The sequence below is a fragment of the Panthera onca genome, chromosome F2 (assembly GCF_046562875.1).
Source record: "Panthera onca isolate mPanOnc1 chromosome F2, mPanOnc1 haplotype 2, whole genome shotgun sequence".
Classification (NCBI taxonomy): domain Eukaryota; kingdom Metazoa; phylum Chordata; class Mammalia; order Carnivora; family Felidae; genus Panthera; species Panthera onca.
The window spans coordinates 65271487-65291513 of NC_138356.1; the positions used below are offsets into that span (position 1 = coordinate 65271487).

The 20027-nt window shown below is 43.6% G+C and overlaps 1 protein-coding gene across 1 annotated transcript in view; it reads right to left on the bottom strand.

The window, feature by feature from the left end:
* HAS2 (hyaluronan synthase 2) overlaps nt 1-14242 on the bottom strand; it is a 30606-nt gene extending 16364 nt beyond the window's left edge. Inside the window, exons 1-2 of the mRNA XM_060611235.2 lie at nt 13597-14242; nt 1734-2360 (exon numbers count right to left, since the gene is read on the bottom strand). Of these exons, the coding sequence (XP_060467218.1) occupies nt 1734-2360 (627 nt within the window). The 5' untranslated portion in view covers nt 13597-14242. The remainder of the gene's footprint in view (nt 1-1733; nt 2361-13596) is intronic.
* Nucleotides 14243-20027: the final 5785 nt, after the last annotated feature.

Here is a 20027-nt window from a genome sequence, read left to right on the forward strand (position 1 = left end):
GTTAGTCTATTTGGAGGCCTCAGCCTGATGGAAGGAAAGTTCTCAAGCCTGATTAGGGTTCTAGCAAGGAGCCCATGTTAACGTTCCATAGCTTGTATTATTTTGTCCTGGTCAGGCACAATGTCAAGTTGTCAAGGATACAAACAAAGTTCAACACAGGAATGATGGAAGAAGAGGCTTTGGGAGGAACAGGCTTAAAAAAAAAAAAAAAGAGAGAAGAAAAAAGAAAACCCACACAATGACATCTTGATTAGAAACGACAAATGTAGCAATTGTTTTAACTAGAATTAAAGGCAAAATATCAAAACATGTTTCTTCATTTTAGGCTTCAGTCTTCAAACCCTCTGTAAATTCCCCAGCCATCCCATCACTTCCTTTAAAAGGATCATTTCATCCTCTATCTGGGCCTGAAGTTACACTATGAAAATACATAAAAATGTCCTGAGTTAACTAAAAGTACCTTGATTGTGAACATTCTAGAAATTAGGAGAAACTTGGGAGTGAAACTTGACTCCCTAGAAGAGATTAATATGCAGATTGGTACCAACTGAGGGGGAAAAAAAATGCCTCAAAACTCCTCAGATAGTAACCAGAATTAACCCCGTGGTAATCTCAAACCCTTTGTGAGACTGGCTTATTCTCTCCATGAAACTGAGGCTTGGAAAGGTGGTCCTGCTCCAGGCGGGTCATCCAGCTGACTCTGAAGCCGGTGCCCATTCTCCCCCAATCACACAGAGCATGCCATCCCACTGGGCATGACCTTGTGACAATCAGGGACCCTAAAGTATATGATGGGTGTTCTGAAAAGTCGGATTTCACTGATTAGAGATTGGGAGAGTGTCCCAATGGATTCTCTTAAACTGCAGACATTTCTCCCTTCTCCGTATCATCATGGCCAAAATTTAACTGAAGTATCTGCAAGAAAATTGCAGTTAGAAAACTCACAGGGACCCTACTAACATTCTAAAGAAAGCTTCAGTGAGAACTAGGAGGGGAGAAATCCTGGAGCAAGCAGAGCAGTCAGGGAATTAATGACAGACACAGCCTGTCTCATTTTCATGCAAGCAAACACCATCACAAATGCTTTCAAAGGTCAAGTGCAGTGAGTGAGGTAATGCTGTTTGGGGAGTGAAATAAACATTACTTCGATTTTGCTCTGGGAAGGGTTTTTGTGTGTGTTTGTTTTTCTCCCTTTTTCATTTTCCTTCTCCTTCTGTCTCCCAGCTTTGAATGCCTTACCCTTTAAAAATCAAAATTGTTCTCACCACCCCCATTTTGCCCAGTCTCCGTGAAAAACGTTTTATAGCCATCCCTTGAGCCTGTAGATTTTCTCAAGACCCTTCTGCTCGGCAGACACTATTTTCGTACAAGGTCTGGGGATTTTAAGACTGTGGAAAATGACGTTGGATTTGACTTGGCAGAACCAAGGGGGCAGAGAAGGTAAGGGAGGGGGAGAGAAGGAAGGAAGGGTCTCCTGTTCAAAATAATCTCAATTTCCAACCAATAACACTGCGTAAGTTCAGCATTTTCGTAGATAGTCTTTAACAGTTTCACAAGATTTTTTTTTTTCCTCGCTTTCAAAATGTGCTTTCAACAGTCACGCGGTTTTCAAATGAACTGAAAGGAGTACTGTGTTCAGAGGGACAAGGATGGGCTATAGCATATGCCTGGAGAGACACAAAAGCTGCTTTATTTAAATGTATGTTTGCCCTGGCAGGAATTCGGAAACCTACCTGTACATAATCCACACTTCGTCCCAGTGCTCTGAAGGCCGTGTACATGACTTCTCTTTTTCCACCCCATTTTTGCATGATGCAAATACTCTTGTTGGACAAGACCAACTGGGTGACATGCTGCGAGCTTTCCTTATGCGATTCATCCGTCTCACCAGGACCTTTCTCATGGAAGTTGTTCTTCCAGATATAAGTGGCTGATTTGTCCCTGCCCATGACTTCACTAAAGATGTCCATCATGTAAAGGTCATCTTCCGAGTTCCCATCTATGACCATGACAACTTTAATCCCAGGGTAGGTTAGCCTTTTCACAGATTGCAAACATTTTCGTAAGTAGTCTGGATCTTCTTGATACGCGGCGATGCAAAGAGCAACGGTTTTGTTCAATTTAATGGGCGTTTCTAAGGATTTTTTCATTTTTCGGTGCTCCAAAAAGGCAAACAGACTTTGGATGATGAGGTGTGACGCTAAAAAGGCACCATACAGTCCAAAAGAGAAATAGTAATTATCTGTTTGGATAAACTGGTAGCCAACAATGTAAGCAGCTGTGATTCCAAGGAGGAGGGAGACTCCAAAAAGTGTGGTTCCAATTATTCTCAGGATACAGAGAAACCTCTCACAATGCATCTGTAATATAATCAAATGATACTCTTGGTTAACCACTCTTGTCCCATACTTGTTATACACATGGTTTCACGGGGAGTGTTGGACTAGAAGCACTCAGGAGCTCCAACCTCAGTTTCTCACTTAACTAGCTACGTGACTTTCTGCACCTCAATTTGCTCATTTGCACAACAGGGATACGGATGTCCTTCTGGTAGACCTCAGAGTGCCGTTTCAAGGATCAAATGAGATGACGGTGGCGAGGCTCTACCGAAAAGCACAATGTGTTAGGGGAGCCTGGGCGGCTCAGTCGGTTAAGTGTCCAATTTCGGCTCAGGCCATGATCTCACGGTTCGTGAGTTCAAGCCCCACATCTGGCTCTCTGCTGTCAGCGCAGAGCCTGCTTTGGAGCCTCTGTCTCCCTCTCTCTGTGCCCCTCCCCGAATTGCTCGGGCAAACACACGCACACTCTCTCAAAACTAAACCTTTAAAAAATAATAATAAAATAAGTTAAGGAAGAAAGAGCATCACGCTTCATTCCAACAGGTAAATTTCCCATCCTTTTAAAGCCGTAATACAAAAAAACTTAAAAAGAAGAAAGTAATCAAAAAATAAAAAGATGCTTCTAAGCTGAAAAACAAAAAGCTGTGATACATTAGACCCGAAACACATCTCAGCTCTTAATAACAGCCAGTTTTGTACTCCTCCCTATGGTCTGTGTATCTTCTGAATAAGGTTTTGAACAACCAGAGTAGAGAAGAACTATATATTTTTTTGTATTTCCTAAAGCATCTCCAAGGCTGAACATAGAAGAGGTACCTGGTAGACTTTTGTTAGTTTGTTTTTCTTTCCAGCCCAACTTTTCCTGGACCCACCTCCAGCGTGTCAGGGAAAGGAGGTTCCTCACCCAACAAACAGTTCTCCAGACAACAGTGGGTGTCCCACAATTTAACTCAATTCTGACACCATCCCTAATAGCATCAGACTCCACAGGTTAAGGGTTCAGTCCCACAAGACTGCCACTCATCTCCCCAACTTCAGACACCAGTCCCAAGCCCAGGTTGTTACCTGTACTTCTAACCAACTGGCTCTAAATCAGAGGTTCCCAAGACCTGCCCACATTGGGTTTGGTTAGTTTGCTAGAGTGGCTCACAGAACTCAGGAAACCTGCTTACCCGCTCGATTACTGGTTTATTATAAAAGGACATTACTCAGAAGCAGCCAGCTGAAAGGGGGGTATGGAAAGGGCACAAACTTCCATGTCTCTCCAAGAGCACCACTCTCCCCAAGTCTCCGTGTGTTTTAAAATTTGGAGTTGACCTCACCCTAACTAAGACAACCCGAGGTAATGCAGAACAGCCTGGAGACCAGGATTCTAGCTTGTGGACGTTATTTTCTTTTGTTGAATGGAGATAATAATATTTGCCAGGGACCCTTCACAGAGCTGCGGTGAGGAGCCAAATCAAAGTGTTTCTGAGAGGGTTTTAAAAAGCCAAGGGGCGCCTGGGTGGCGCAGTCGGTTAAGCGTCCGACTTTAGCCAGGTCACGATCTCGCGGTCCGTGAGTTCGAGCCCCGGGTCAGGCTCTGGGCTGATGGCTCGGAGCCTGGAGCCTGTTTCCGATTCTGTGTCTCCCTCTCTCTCTGCCCCTCCCCTGTTCATGCTCTGTCTCTCTCTGTCCCAAAAATAAATAAAAAACGTTGAAAAAAAAATTAAAAAAAAAAAAAGCCAAAACACAATCCAGTTTAAAGTATCGACATTCCACTATATGCTAACTCACTTGGATTTAAATAAAATAAAAAATAGACAAAGTATCAGCTAACAAGGAAGCTAAAACAACCAAACACAGATGTGCTCCCCTTCCAGCACTTCTACAGGACATCACAGTATGTAACCTGGGAGGCTGATAAAGGGAACCCCAACACCAATGGAAAGTTCACAGTGCCGGGGAACAGTTCCAGTGAGAGGCCAGAAAGCACAGCATCCCTTGTTAATTAAAACAGCTGACAGGATGCTGAAAACTCCCACCGGGCACCTTAACGAATGCCTAAAGGTGCTGGGAGCACCAGACTTGGAACTCGTCGTTTCCAAGACGTGAGTCATTCTCACAAGAGTGAAAAATTTCAAGGGGACTGCAACGCTCAGCCAGGGAGAAGCCGAAGTGTGTGCTTCGCTTGGGTTTAAGATCGCCATAGCCAGCAAAAGTACTGCCTGCCATTCTTTTCCATTATTCACATTTTCCTTGCTTTTATCAGCACACGTGGACAAAGAGAGTGTTTGCGTAGCATCTGTTGGCCACAGCTGGAGGGGGAACACCCTCTGACATCATAGGAGTCTACAGAATGTCCCTTTGAAGCCTGGGAAAAGTTGCTAGTACACTGCAGCAGCCTGGTTAAAACTGAACCTGTCTATTTCTGAGATGTATCGTATTATTGCCCGGTAAGACACATGCAGCATATGTCAGTACAGGCCAAAGGGCAAAAGGCACATTTTCAGAGCCAACTTTACGGAGGGAATACATTGATCTCAAGGAGTGACACACAGTGTGTGTTTCTTTATCATCTCCCCTGGGCAATTGCATAGATATGGGCACCATATGTGTGAGACTTTCTGAGACAATCCTCAATTCAGATACTCTGCTTCATAAGCAAACTCTCCTCAGACATATGGCTTCATTGTTCAATTGGAAAATACGGTAGTTCCGTCCTGGAGCATAAGAGTTTACTGCTAAAGAGAGAGACGACTTAGGAATCTACCTTCCGTAAGTATGTAAAACATAGAAGTTGGATTTTATTTTAATTATTTTTTTGCCCACATCAAACTTCAATTGATTTTTAAGCTGCTATTTGATTGGATACCAATTTCACCAGTACCAGTCTTCACAGAATTCTAAGCCAAACCAAGCGTAAAGAATAGATTGATGCACCCTAATGTAAGTTCCACAAAGTCAACAGATTTTTCTAAACCTACTTTTGCTAATGTGCCCCAAGACATAAAACCCTGCCTGGCTTACTGGTGGTATTCAGTAAATATTTGCTGAATGAATTCATGTAACTTGATGCATCAACATCGTCATTGACCTCGTTGTTATATCTGCTAACTTTTATTCACCATTCATTAGGTTCCAGGCAGTGGGCTAAGTATTGTCTGTCTTATTGAATGGCATGATCCCATTTAATCCTAACTACTTTAGGTGATAAATGTATTCTTAATCTCATGTTACAAATAACATACACATAGGATGAGGAAACCAAGACTCTAAGTATTTAAGTAACAGTCTCAAAACCAGAAGTAGGAGCCGCATGGTAGCATAGAGCCAGGTTACAGTACTGTCAGTAAATATTTGCTGAATAGATTTGATTTGTCATGACAAAACCGGCAGCTTCCTTTTGTTTCCGGCTAATAAAACATGTTGTGCAAGGACAAGGTAGAAAACTCTTTCCCGTTATTATGGAAAACGGGGCACTGACACTCAGGTACAGATACAAGATTAGCCAACACGCAGAGATTTCTGGGTTCTTAGACTTTTCTGCGTGGATGCAGCTAAAAGGGACAGAGAATGGGGTTATCCCAGAGAAAGCTGGTGGTTCCATCTATGCACCAGCATGTTACTACCGCCTACAGCCAAAATCCTGCTTTACCTTAAGAAAGGCACTGCTACATTCATTGTTCCACCTGCAGAGCAGATAGAAGCCTTGCTGTGAGCTCACATACCCCAAGTAGGACTCTATAGGTCAATGGATAACGGAGCCTTTCTTCCTCCTATTCTTTCTATTAACCAGAAGGCAAGGTGGGATGAGCTGGAATGACAGCCGCTCCCATGGCACTAAGGGGTGCAGGGGTGAGAACTGAGTTCCCAAAGCTTCATAAAGTGGTCCTTCTGTTTTAGATTTGGAGAAAAAGAGGAAGTGAATTCAAATTAGTCATCAGCATCTGGGAAAGGCTACAGAGTTAGAACTAAGGGATGTCTCTTCAGAGAGGTCTCAGCTTACCATTCTCTTCTAAAATGTCTCCTCCACCCTACCTTCTCTTCACTCCCTGTCACTCTCCCCGGACCACACTTGATTTTCTAACTAGCCCTGTGTACGTTCTCTGGCTACAGGGACTTGATTATCTCAATCAACTGTGTGTTCTTGTACCAAAGACAGAGGCTGGCGCATAGTAGGCATACAATAAATATATTTTGAATAAATGAGTAAGTCCTTTTGCATTTGGGTGGGTCCCTCTCCTTTCTTTACTGCAGTGGCAATGAATATATGTTGAATCCTTAATACCCCTCATCCTAAAGGGTTTTTTTTCTTTCTTTTTCTTTTAATTATTTTATTTTTTTAAGTTTTTTTTTATTTTGAGAGAGAGAGTGAGCACAGAGAGGAGAGTAGAGGGGAGAGGCAGAGAAAGGAGAGAGAGAGAATCCCAAGCAGGATCTGCACTCTCAGCACAGAGCCTGATGTGGGGCTCAAACCCAAGAAACTGCAAGATCATGACCTGAGACGAAACCAAGAGTGAGATGCTTAACAGACTGAGCCATCCAGGTGCCCCTTTTTTTCTTTCTTTTTAAAAGACAAGTTCCATAATCTCTTGCCCAGCTACCTAAACGTAATGGTTTGCAAGAAGTACCAGACCAGCTGTAGAAGACCTTTGGATAATAAAGTTAGAAAAGGCAAATGGCCCTCCAAAAGCATTTCCAGAAACTGTCAGTTACAATTTGAGGAACCTTATGAATTCAGGGGTCAAGTGTGGGTCATGGTGGATAATGAGATCATCTTTTATCTACTTGAAATCTGGAACTCTTAGAATATTTATGGTGCATTGATCCATACACTGTTTTGCGTTCGGCTCTAATAACCTGTGTGTGTGTGTGTATGTATATGTCCTGGTCCCTCTGGAAACAGACTGAATTGGGATAGATTCCTGGCTTTTCCTTTTAATGGCATGGCAACATTGGGAAAGCCACATAATACTTGCCATCTTTAGTTTCTTCATCTATAAAATGGAAATAATCCCACTGACTTCACACAACAGATTCTTGATTTAAAAGAGAGAACTCATTTAAGTACCCAAAAAGAATTATCAACAGCTAGAGCTCAGTGATGTTAGATCTCTGCCACTTGTTGCCTGCTCACTTACTACCTAATCAGCCTGACTCGCTCCCCTGCCCTCTAATCCACTGCTAGTTAACTGTGGCATAGGGAAAAGACTAGCAGGACTGGGAAGAAATGGGTTCAAGCCCAAGTTTGGCCTCATATTAGCTGCCTGACTTCAGGCAAATCACCTGAGGGTTCCTGTGAACGAGCCATGTGTCCTTAGACAATGAATATCTCTGAACTTCAAATTTTAGGGACAGGATGGAAACTTTATTAATTTTCATATTGTAGCCACCCATAGCTGAGTGTCTATAAGAAGGATGAATGTAGGTTGCAATGTGGGCATGTTCTTCATCATGGTCATCTGAAGGAGGAGTACAAAGAGTACATTTTTGGTATCTACTCCTGAGCCTCAGTTCCTCATCTGCAAAATGGGAGTGCAACTTTTTTGCAGGCTTACTGTAAGTAGGTAAGGAATATATATATTTATTGCAGCTTCAATGGGATACCAATGGTTCTGATGTAAAGGAAGAGTAACTTAAGGGATAAAGTGCACTTGTCTCTCTTCCTCATTATGTTCTCAAATCCACTGAAGACTAAGTTGGTGTCTTTTTAACTTGTAGCCAATATTTACACATACAAAGGCTCAAAGGCCAAAAGGAGATACATAAAGAATATTTGTTTAGAGAATCTCATAAAGAGCAGAACTGGTTCTGGAACACAGGTTTTCTTTACCCCTAAACTCACTGTATGGAGGATGGGGGGGGGGGCTAAGCCTCAAATCATATGTAGATCAGAATTAAGAATATTAACTTAGGCAGGTGACACTGGCATGGAGCACGGAAACCCACGTTTTTATACTACAAGACATTCTTTGCTTGTAGACATTTGCCTGCTACCAGTGGATTAGGAAACCATGGTGGTGAGCAAAGGTTAAAAAGTAGTGGTTCCCAAATTTTGATGTATGTCCAAATTAACTGGGGGGATCTGTAAAAATTACTGATATGTGGCTCCTACAACATCCAGAGTTAATTGGTAGGGGGTGCTAACAGGGCATCAGTAATTTTCAAATCTCCATAAGTGATTCTAATTGGAACAAAGTTTGGCAATCACTGGGTTAAAGTCTAAGAAAACCTCAGTGATTTATTTGGATTGATACACATTCCTCCATGCATATTGCCTCTGCTACTGTCCTCAACTAGAAATCCGAGGTAAAAGTACCCAAACGGAGCCTCTCAATAGTCTTCACATTAGAGAACATTACCCTCTGGGACATATTAGAGCACATGACCCTCATCTTGTCCCCTTCTGACCTCCTCTCCCTCTCTGGCTTTGAAGTTGGCCTTTGTCTCTCCAGTCCCACTGCATCGATCCTGGCAGAGACCCTGGAGCCAAGCTCGCAAGGTTAGGCAATAAGCCTTTCAAAGGCCTCGTCACCCCAGCTGTGTCTGCACCCACAGCTGTAGGTCTCGGATTTCTTCCTCATTTGTACCATCAGCAATGATCCATGACCCCCAGGATGCCAATTCGCCCAACTGCCCTATTGGTTCTTGAGTTTCACCGCCATAAACTTCATCCTAGAGTTCAGTGTGGCAAAGGGGAGAAAGTTTGCAAAAACAAAAAAAAACAAAAAACAAAACAAAACTTGGCATGGAATCTTAGTTCTCGAAGTTCCTCCATTGGCTCTGGGGCACACTATCTTTTAGGTCAACACCCCATGTATGTGCCACAAGTGCCAAGGCTCTTCACAAAATCCTTCCTGATCTCTCGCAGATGTGATTTCTCCTCAATTTAAGCCCTCAGAAAACTTGACTAGTCCAGCCACAGCATAGTCCAGTTCAAGGGCATTATATTCAAGATTTATTGGATTAAATTTCATCCACACTCCTCACTAAACACTGTGACTTTGATTGAGTTGTTCAACCTTTCTGAAGCAAGACTCCTTTAATTACAAAATTTTCTTGATGGGGGTTTGGCCCATATACATTAGATATAATGTATATAAAATAGGGGCGCCTGGGTGACTCAGTGGGTTAAGCATGGGACTTTGGCTCAGTTCATGATCTCGCGGTTCATGAGTTCGAGTCCCATGTGAGGCTCTGTGCGGACAGCTCAGAGCCTGGAACCTGCTTTGAGTTCTGTGTCTCCCTCTCTCTCTGCCCTCCCCCACTCACACTCTCTCTGTCTCTCAAAAATAAACAAACATTAAAAAAATATCTAACTCCGTGCCTGATACATTTTAGACATGTAATAAATAGTAGCCATTATTTCACTTTTTGTGGGTCCTCTTCTATCTTGCCTTACACTGTGGTTATTTACAGACTTCTTTGAGTATATTTTTTGTATGACAAATTCCATTAAAATGTGAACTGCATCTTGTTTTTGTTTTTTAGTTTGCAGTAAAATGATGCATTTTAGAGGCATTCTTTTGTAAATATTTTATTATTTAAGTTAAAGAAATATTTAAGAGTGTGACCTCATTATATTTGTTTTGACTTCTATACCAACAACATTTTTCTAGATTGTGTGGGGCGCCTGGCTGGCTCAGTCAGTAGAGCATGCTGCTCTTGATCTCGGGGTCAGGAGTCCAAGCCCTACTTTGGGTGCAAATTCGAAAGACAGATTGTGGACAAGGCAGTATATATACAAACTCTATAAATCTATATGTATTGGTGACATTCGAAATATACTTGAATAATTTAAGGTATATGCCGTGGGGCGATACTTATTCTATGCAGATTGCCACTGGAGAGAAAAGGATTAAAACCAAGTTGAGGTGGAGGTGATTTTTCTACAGGGAGCTGTCTCCCCCAATCAGCTGTCGTACTAGCTGCCACTGGCTCTGTCCTTGCAGGCTCCTAGTGGAACACAGCCTGAGTGAAGGTGGATTTAAAAACAAAAACAAGCAAAAAAAAAAAAAAAACAAAAAAAACAAAAACCAAAAACCAAAACAGAACCCAGAAAGAGACAGTGGAGTTTATGATCTGTTCTCCAATTACATTAACTCATCACTCCCATATTATGTAACAGTCAGGATGCTGATAATGTAACAAACTACTTGCTCTTAGATTGAAAAATGTAACTGTGTGACTAAGCCACAGGGATAAAAGGTACAGCGTAGGGAACAGAATCCCTGGTATTGCAATATGTTTGTACAATACCAGGGGCAGGGGGAGCTACATTGGTGGTGAGCACAGCATGAAGAGCAGACTTGTTGAGTCACTATGTTATACACCTGAAACCAATGTAACACTGTGTGGGAACTATACTTCAATTTTTAAAACTATGACAATGTAATATAGCTTTGCCAAAGGAGACCTACACATCGCTCCCCAAGGGCTTTCCCCACAGTTCCAATAATAGATACTAAATGAATCAGTCTGTGCTTAAAATGTCAAAAAAAAAAAAAATTGTTTTAAAAGAAAGCTGGTAAGGAAACCATGTGTAAAACAAGAGTTTATGAAATTCAAAACTGTGAGGCTATTCTATAAACCTACCAAAAGTTATTAGTTCCAATCTGACTTACTTTCTAGTAAGTTTCTTATTTGTTTGCTGCTCAAGTCCTGTGTTCCGGGAAGGTTAACCTACTACATCTTTGCTTTGTGGAGAGTGACATGCAAATTTGATGCTAATCATCTATTTAAGAACTTCATTTTTATAAGCTGCATAACTTTCTCTGGTAAAGAGTTAGTTCCAGGTACAACACAAGCAACTGAGGTAATATACTTTTGTCAATGTATCTACAAGACTGTTTTCTATTCCCCTCAGGAAATACATAAATTAAAAAATGTGAATAGGAGTAATGATATTCTAATGACAATGCTATCATCCAGAAATATTTACCTAGGATTCTGAATACTTGTTCCAAAATTGCGAACTTACACATGACATAATATAGACACTAACATAGGCACGTTAAAGAGTTAACCGTTTATTGAAAATGTAAAAGGGCCAAGCAGTGGGAAAAACCTGAGATGTGGCATGATGGATATTAAAAATGCAGCACCTCAGTGGTTCCAGTAATCGTATCTAGCAACTAGAAAAACGCAGCAAAAATATAATTAATGAGTCAATTTGCACACATTGGTATGAAAAGAAAAAGTTTAGAATTTAAGTATTCTTTTCAATCCTATTCTGTAAAATTTAAAACAGTATCTACAAATAATTTGATGGACACAAATATTTGTCCTAGCCAATTCTATATAAATGCACATTTTAATTTTAAACCTTTCGTCACTGCGTATGTGTTTGAATAAGTGTTGACCTTTTAAAAAGTGGTTTAAAAAAACCTTTCTAAACAATTATAATCTTGTTTAACACTTCCAAAGGTACATTATCATACTCCCTCACTGCAGTGAAAAATCTGCGAGGGGGAAAAAAAAGGGCTTGAAATCTACAAAGGGCAGTGAAGTCTTTCCCCATCTTGGCAGTCACCTCAGTTTCTCAGCAAAGCCCAACTACCAATACCCTTCACTACTCTCAATACTGAGCTGAGAGTCTATATATACTCAGGCCTCCAGTTCGGGAAAGCCCTTCGCGGCCAATCAGGGCTCCCCGACCTATTGCGTCACACCTCCCCCCCAGGGTGTGACGTCAAAGGCAATCCCAGGCCAGCCACGTGGGTTGGAGCGCAGCGTTTCTGGGCAGCAGCTCGGGAGACGCCCGGCTGCAACGGTCCCCAAGCGTGGGGAACCGGGCAGGGAGGGGCCGGCAGGGCTCCTACACGCACCTTCTGGGCGCGCGGCTGCAGCGGCTCGCACGCCCTGGAGGCGCGCAGGGTCGCCGAGTCCAAGTACTCTGCGCGCGCGTTCGGGGGATGGAAAAAGAGGCGCTGGCACCTAAGCCGGTGTAATAGGACCCGGGTCTTGTAAACCCTCCTCCCCAGGCACCGCCTCTCCGCTCCCAGCCCCTCTTTCCAGACTTAATTATCCTTTCAGCGCCGTTTCCCCTCGGCTGCGTTTCCCTGGCCGGAGGGGAAGTGCTCTCTCGCCTCCCCGTCCGGCCCGCGCACAGACCCTCCTTTCAGACCCGCCCTCCAGTTCACGGGGACCCGTTTCGGAGCCCTCGCTCACGCTGGGCGGGAACCAGCGTGACCAATTCCGCCCAAGGTGTTGATTATCCATCCCAACCCTGCCTCTGGCTCGCCTCCCACTTCGCCCCAGCTCCCGCGCGCCCCCGTCCCCCCTCCCCAGGCCGGGCGCTGGGGACGGCACCCCCAAGCCCCCCACCCGCGCGGCCCCGCGCTGCAGCTGCGAAGAGAAGCGCCAGCGTGCTCGGTGCCACGTCGGAGTTGGCTCCCGGGACGTTGCAGCTGCCTGCGCTGCAGCGCGAGGTCCCCACGCACGCCCTGCCCCCGGGCGGCGGCGAGCAGAGGTTCGCGCGCCCTCCACCCGCTCGGGTCGGCGGCTGCCACCGCCTGTGTCCGGGACCCCTGGCCCAAGTAAGGCTTCCGGAGCCGGGCTGAGCCCGGGCAGACCGAGCCTGACACTGCCTTGGGGTCCAGGGAGTGCAAAGGACGGGAAGCCCGGGAAAGTGGGAGTGGCCGAGCGAGGCCGGTAGCTGCGAGGAGGTGGCGAAGGACCCTCCTTCTCGGAGGGTCTCGGCTCCCAGGAGCTGGGAGCCCAAATCACTTTAACCCTTTGCATTCCAAGTAAGAAGCGGGTTTCCCACTTACAAGTAAAAGGCACTGAGCTGGCTGTTCCAGGGTTTTCCTCCCAACGTAGAGTGTGGGGGGAAAAGAACGGAAGGGAAGGGATGGGAAGGGAAGGGGCAAAGGGGGGGGGGGGGGTGGCTGTGCGGAATGCATTTTCCTTGCACAGTGGAAATTCTGGTTTCCTAGCCCGGGAGCCCCTCTGCGGCTCCGGAAGATGAGGAGTGGAAAAGTACCTCTCGGGACGTGCAGTCTTTCCCAGGCAGAGAGGTTACCTGTGTTCCCAGAAAGGCAGCGGATTTCTGCCGAGCGCCGCAGGGATGGGGAAAGCCAGGGTTGTATTGCCAAGCCTGACAGTGATCTGAAATATCCCCTGATTTTCAGTCTGTTGGAAATTATCAGACCTCAAACTTCTCTGTCGAAAACTAGCTTTACAATTTTTTAACACTTATGTGGGTAATTTCTTCCCTCTCCCTGGCCTATTCGGGGGCCCTCCTGGTTCACCATATCGCGCCAGTGTAACGTACCTTGTTCAGCTCTTGGTCATAAAGTTGTCCTCAGACTGTCTGTGTGGTCCCGGAGGGTCGGTGGCGGGCAGTTTCCAAAATTGAGGTAATAAGAGATCAGATGAATTTGAGACGACCGGCCAAAAAAAATAAAAAATTTAAAAACAACATTTAAAAAGGATGGGGGGAGTCTGAAATGTTTGGTTCACCCCCACTTTAAAAGGAAATTTCACCACTATTCTTTTTAATATTTCCGTTGCACTTCAGTCTAATTCTTAAAAGAAAAATTTGTGCTTTAAAAATAAATTAACTTTATTTTTATTTTATTATTATCATTATTATTATTATTATTATTTTGCTCCAGTTCCCCCTCCCCTGATAACGGAAAGTCTCTTTTCTTTTTCGTATCAAGAAAAGCCCGGTGAAGTCTCAGCAGAACCCAGGAAGCGCAGAATCGGGAGAAAGTCTTTGGCTGGGGCTGGTTCAAGTCCCTGGTTCAATGGGCTGCTGGAAGCCAGGACTGGGTAATTCTTTCCAGACGTCTTGACTTCTCCTTCCTCGCTGTTGTTGCCTTTCTGCCTCCTCCAACTTAAGGGGGTCTTAACAAGTGAGCCGGTGGGTGTTTTAATAGGGCGGAGGAGGGAGTGGGGGTTGAGGGGAGTGGAGAAGGGAGGTGCGGACTGGGGAACCCGGGGGGAGGGAACTGGGAGCGCGGGCGGGCGGGCGGGAGGCGGGGAGGGGGAGAGGAAGAAAGAGAAATTGGCCATTCAAAGCCCTCTCTGAGCTAGAGGCCGGTTCTAAACTCCAATGAATTCAATTAACTTGATTGCTAACGTGTGCAGAGAAATGCACTGCGCACAGGCTGGCCACCACCTGATTCCCTCCTTCCCTCCAGCGACGGAGCTGGGAGGCCGCGCTTTGCAGAAATCCCTCAGCTCCGGTCTGAGTTACAAGGATTCCCTCTTCGCGATAAACTCCCCAAACGGTTTAACTAATTTGCTGTGAGGCCAAATGGTGCCCTTAGGCTACTAAGTAACAGCCCTGGGGAGAGATAGCTGGGAGAGGGGTGTGTGTGTGTGTGTGTGTGTGTGTGTGTGTACACCTGGAACCTCCGAACGCCGGCAGCGACTCCAAATAAAATCGGCCACAGGTCTACCGCGTGTTAACCCTTTCTTCCCAGTAGCTCAAAAGTTTCTGAGCAGACGTCAAGTGTCAAAGTCCTACCTACACAGAAGTTTCGGTCTTGGGTGGCGGGAAAAGTGGAAACATAGTTATATTTTTTTCCTTCACTTGGCCCCCTCACGTAAAAACACGCAAGCAGCGAGCATTATAAAATAAAACAAAATAAAAATCGTGCTCCGTAGAACTCGAAAGTAGCGCGCTTAGAAAAAGCCATTTCCAAGGGAATGGCTTAAATGGCTTCTGCTTCTTTCGAGCTTTCTAAGAAAACGAATCAGAATACTTATATTTGAGACGCTCTTTTCTCCATCTTTTCCCCAACGCCCTAAAGCTGGAAAGAGTCTTCCCGGTTACTCTTTTCCCCTTTCTTTCTCTTTGGTCCTCGCCAAAGCGTCTCCTGATGACTTAAAATGGACACTAGGTGGCACTGTTTAGGAAAAAATGAGAGTGGGTTTACAAATTCACTAATTTGGCCATTGAAGGTTCCGCTGTAATTATTGCAGGGTAAAAAGAGATTTCTTTCCTTTCCTTTGCTCCCCCCCCCCCCCCCCCCCCCCCCGCCTTCCAAGGATCCTCTGAAGTGTGAACTGCTTTGGAACTCAGCTAGGCCTTGAAAAGTGGGGTCTTGCTCCTTATCACGTATTTTGGACAATAAGGAACAAGTCAAAACAGAAAAGCCGAGTAAACTAGGAACGATGCTTTTCAACAAGTTCGCGCTGGGTGTGGTGTTAGGGGATGTGCTTAGAGGTCAAGAATTTTATTGCAATACCAGGCCAGGTAGTCAGCCAACCCAGTCCCCAGGGGCCGACCTGCAAAGTACCGCGCGTTTCCGCCCCACCCCCCCCCCCCGCCCCCCCCACTCCCGCCGCGGTTACACCTCTGGGAAGCATTGCCCTGGCCTGATGACTTCACGCTGGTCTGGGGAAACCCACTCACTAATTTTCCCCAACAAATCTTCAAGGCTTCAGCCTTTGTGTGAACACTGCCTGAGGTGATTCAACTCTTGAGGAACTGGCTTAAATTTGAGAGCCGGATTCATCCCACTTAGACTGTTTCTTGAATTTTAGTTGTATGATAGTTTTTAAAGGCTAAGTTGTAATTGAAAATATATTATCTGGGGGGCGCCTGGGTGGCTCAGTCAGTTAAGCGTCTGACTTCGGCTCAGGCCATGATCTGGCGGTTCGTGGGTTCAAGCCCCTCCTGGGGCTCTGGGCTGACAGCTCGGAGCCTGGAGCCTGCTTGGGATTCTGTGTCTCCTTCTCTCTGCCCCTCCCCCACTCATGCTCTGTCTCTGTCCCTCAAAAATAAAGCGCTAAAAAAAATTATTAAAAAAAAACATTATTTGACTTATGTACTCTTACATATAATGCGGATTAAGCCGATTTAGGGGTACGGTGAAAATTGTGGGTGCCAAGTGTCTAGCTGTGGGACCCCACAGGAACACTCAATCTTAGCTCTAAATTTCTATGCTTATTATTTGTAATGCAGAATTGCAGATTTTTGCTCAGTAGCACTTAGCTGCCCCTTTGCTAATAGTTCCAGCAATAAGAACCTTTAGTAAAACTGGGTTTCTTTATTAAACAAAAGCACATTTGTTGTTTGTCCCCTTTTACTTGCAATTCATGGCCCATAAAGAAAAAGTAAAATGTTACCTGACTGTGAATGAATATAAAACCTCATTACATATCCATGCATTTCTATCAGTTCCCCCTACCTCAAGAGAATAGGGAAAAGGCTAGTACAATTTCAAGCCAGAAATGAAAGTTCCTCAAGGGTAGAATATTATATATATATATTTAAATATATCAGATTTTCTTTTTTTTTCTTTTTTAATGTTTATTTTTGAGAGAGAGAGAGCATGCGCTTGAGTGGGGGAGGGACAGAGAGAGAAGGAGACACAGAATCCAAAGCAGGCTCCAGGCTCTGAACTGTCAACACAGAGCCGGATGTGGGGCTCAAACCCAGGAACCATGAGATCATGACCTGAGCCGAAGTCAGATGCTTAACCAACTGAGCCACCCAGGTGCCCCAAGAGAGACCTGAAATCCAAACCCTGTCTTTGATTTGGGACTGTGTGATGTGGAATCTGTGTGATCCTGGAAGCATATTCACCTCACTAGACCTTTATTTCCTAGTTGAGAAATGAAGAAAATACCTGCTTTACACTGTTGTTATGATGATATAATTTGTCAAATTATATTAGGAGATAAGGGTAGGGCTAAAATCTACTCTTAGGTAATGTAAGCTAGGGGTTCCAAATGTAACCTAGTGGTTGCTAATAGAACCGTTGTGGGTATTCAAAAAACAGTACCCTTCTCCTGGCTTTCTATTCTGTATATTATTCTTGATGAGCATTGACTGAGGTTTTATCCTGTGCTCATTTATTTGACCTACTTCAGCTTCCTGCTGTCATCTCACTGAATCTCATGGATTGAATATTTCTCTGTGCCCATGGATACACCCAAACCTTCACATTTAACCAAAATTCCCTTCTGAGTCGTAGGCCTGAATTATGGCCACCAGCCATGTAGTACTGATCCACAAGCAGCAAATTAGGGGACATGAGATTCAGTTACACAATCTACAGCACCAACCACCTGAATAACATTCGATAATTAATTTAAAATATAACTTCTATTTTAAACATGAGCTATTTGTTTTTTTTTTTTTAATTTTTTTCCTTAACATTTATTTATTTTTGAGACAGAGAGAGACAGAGCATGAATGGGGGAGGGTCAGAGAGAGGGGGAGACACAGAATCCGAAACAGGCTTCAGGCTCTGAGCTGTCAGCACAGAGCCCAACGCGGGGCTCGAACTCACGGACCTCGAGATCATGACCTGAGCCGAAGTCGGCCGCTTAACCGACTGAGCCACCCAGGCGCCCCAAACATGAGCTATTTGGATCAGCAGATGACAGGTGTTTCAGGTTTTGACATCCTAACTCCTACCTTATACAACTTCTACTTATTATGTTGTCGACTACACAAGACAACGTAGCAAAGAAATTCAGAGGTAGGAGTTTTACTTTAGTTAATGTGAGTTAGTATCTTGTTGCTGATCTCCCTCCTCCCATCACAAAAGAAGTGCTCACTATGTCTGAGAGGCAGTTTCCAGAAAAAGGATTTGGTACCTTCACAATTCCAGGCATAAGGGGCTCTCAACTTTTTGATGTAAAGGACCTCTCTATACATTCTTAAAAATTATTGCAGACTTCACAAAGCTTTGCTTATAGGGTTTATGTTTATCAATATTTACCAGATTAGATATAAAAGCTGACTGAAAGTTTTAAAATATTTACTAGTTCATTTAAAATAATAATAAACACAATGGCTTGTCAACTTAATAACGCTTTTGTGAAATGTAACATTGTTTTCCATTTTTGCAATCTCTACTATCTGGCTTAATAGCAGACAGCTGGATTCTCATATTTGCTTTAACATCCAATTGTTGTTTTGACTGAAGTATATAAAAAAATCTGGCTTCAAACAGATATGTAATTGGAAACTAGAGAAGTATCTTAGTCGTCTTTTTAGATATTCTTTGGCACTATGTCAAAACTTGACCAGTAATAATTTTTTTATTTTTTATTTTTATTAAAAAATTTTTTTTAACGTTTATTCATCTTTGAGAGACAGCATGAGTGGGGAAGGGGTAGAGAGAGGGGGAGACACAGAATATGAAGCAGGCTCCAGGCTCTGAGCTGTCAGCACAGAGCCCGACGCGGGGCTCGAACTCACGGACTGTGAGATCATGACCTGAGCCAAAGTAGCATGCTCAACTGACTGAGCCACCCAGGCACCCCAATAATTTTTTTTAAGTAATAAAAATAATAAATTTTTTTCAATGTGGGGCTCAAACTCAGGATTCCAAGACCAAGAGTCTCATGCTCTATGACTAAGCCAGCCAGGCATCCCAACAAATAGTAATTTTATTTTTATTTTATTTTTCTAATGTTATTTATTTGTGGGGGCGGGGCAGAGAAAGAGGAAGACAGAGGATCCAAAGGATGCTCTGCCCTGGCAGCAGTGAGCCCCAGGTGGGGCTTGAACTCAGGAACCGTGAGATCATGACCTGAGCCCGTCAGACACTTAACCAACAGCTTAACCAACTGAGCCACCCAGGCGCTCCCAAATAGTAATTTTATAAAGGTAAATTGCAATGTTGTATCTGAAACAATAGTAATGTAAATAAAAAATAAAACAATAGGAATGAACTTTGTATACTCTGTTACATTAAAATCTGTTGGTTTACTTTACAATTTAAATGCATCCTTTACAACCATTCATGAATTTACATTGTGAATTGATTCTTTGGAAAATACCCTTTCACTGAGTAATGCAGGATTTTCAAATGTTGATGTATTTCCTTATTCTTTTTTTTTTTTAATATTTTTTTTAACGTTTATTTATTTTTGAGACAGAGAGAGACAGAGCATGAACAGGGGAGGGTCAGAGAGAGAGGGAGACACAGAATCTGAAACAGGCTCCAGGCTCTGAGCTGTCAGCACAGAGCCCGACGTGGGGCTCGAACTCACAGACCATGAGATCATGACCTGAGCTGAAGTCGGACGTTTAACCGACAAGCCACCCAGGCGCCCCTGTATTTCCTTATTCTACATACATTTGAGATGTAACATTCTCTAAACCCTAAGACTGTGCCCCAGTAGGGATTAAAACACAACATTTTTCAGCTTTACAAAACATAGAAGTTTGTGAGTCTGAGCTGTGCAAAAATGGAAAGAGATTGAACTGGAATTTAGTTTTCTAGATCCCAGTTTGGATAATGTGAAGGAGTTTCCAGAATCACATAGATAGCAGACTACTTTTCGTGTTAATTCCAAGGCTAAACTTTGAGGCTCTCTTTTTCATTCAGACCAAATTTTGAAAAGGGTATGGCTAACTGTGTTTATGACTAAATTTGAAGATGTGAATATAGGGAGATATGGAAGCATCTATCAGACATCCAGGAGATTAGAATAAACACATTGGAAAAGACCAAATACTTATTGATTCACTGATAAAGGTAGAAGAGGATAGTTTATATTTTATTATAGTTTTTGAAGATCTTACCATATCAGAGTAGTAAATTATCAATTGTTGATCATTTCAGATTACATCCTGATTATTATTAGAATTATGTTGTAAGGATTATTCAAATGAAAGAAAAGGGATGGAAATCCCTTTCTCATCAGACACTCTTTGTAACCACCTTCTAACATTCCTTTCCATGATTGAGGAAACTATCTTTAAAATATTATATGACTTGGGGTGCC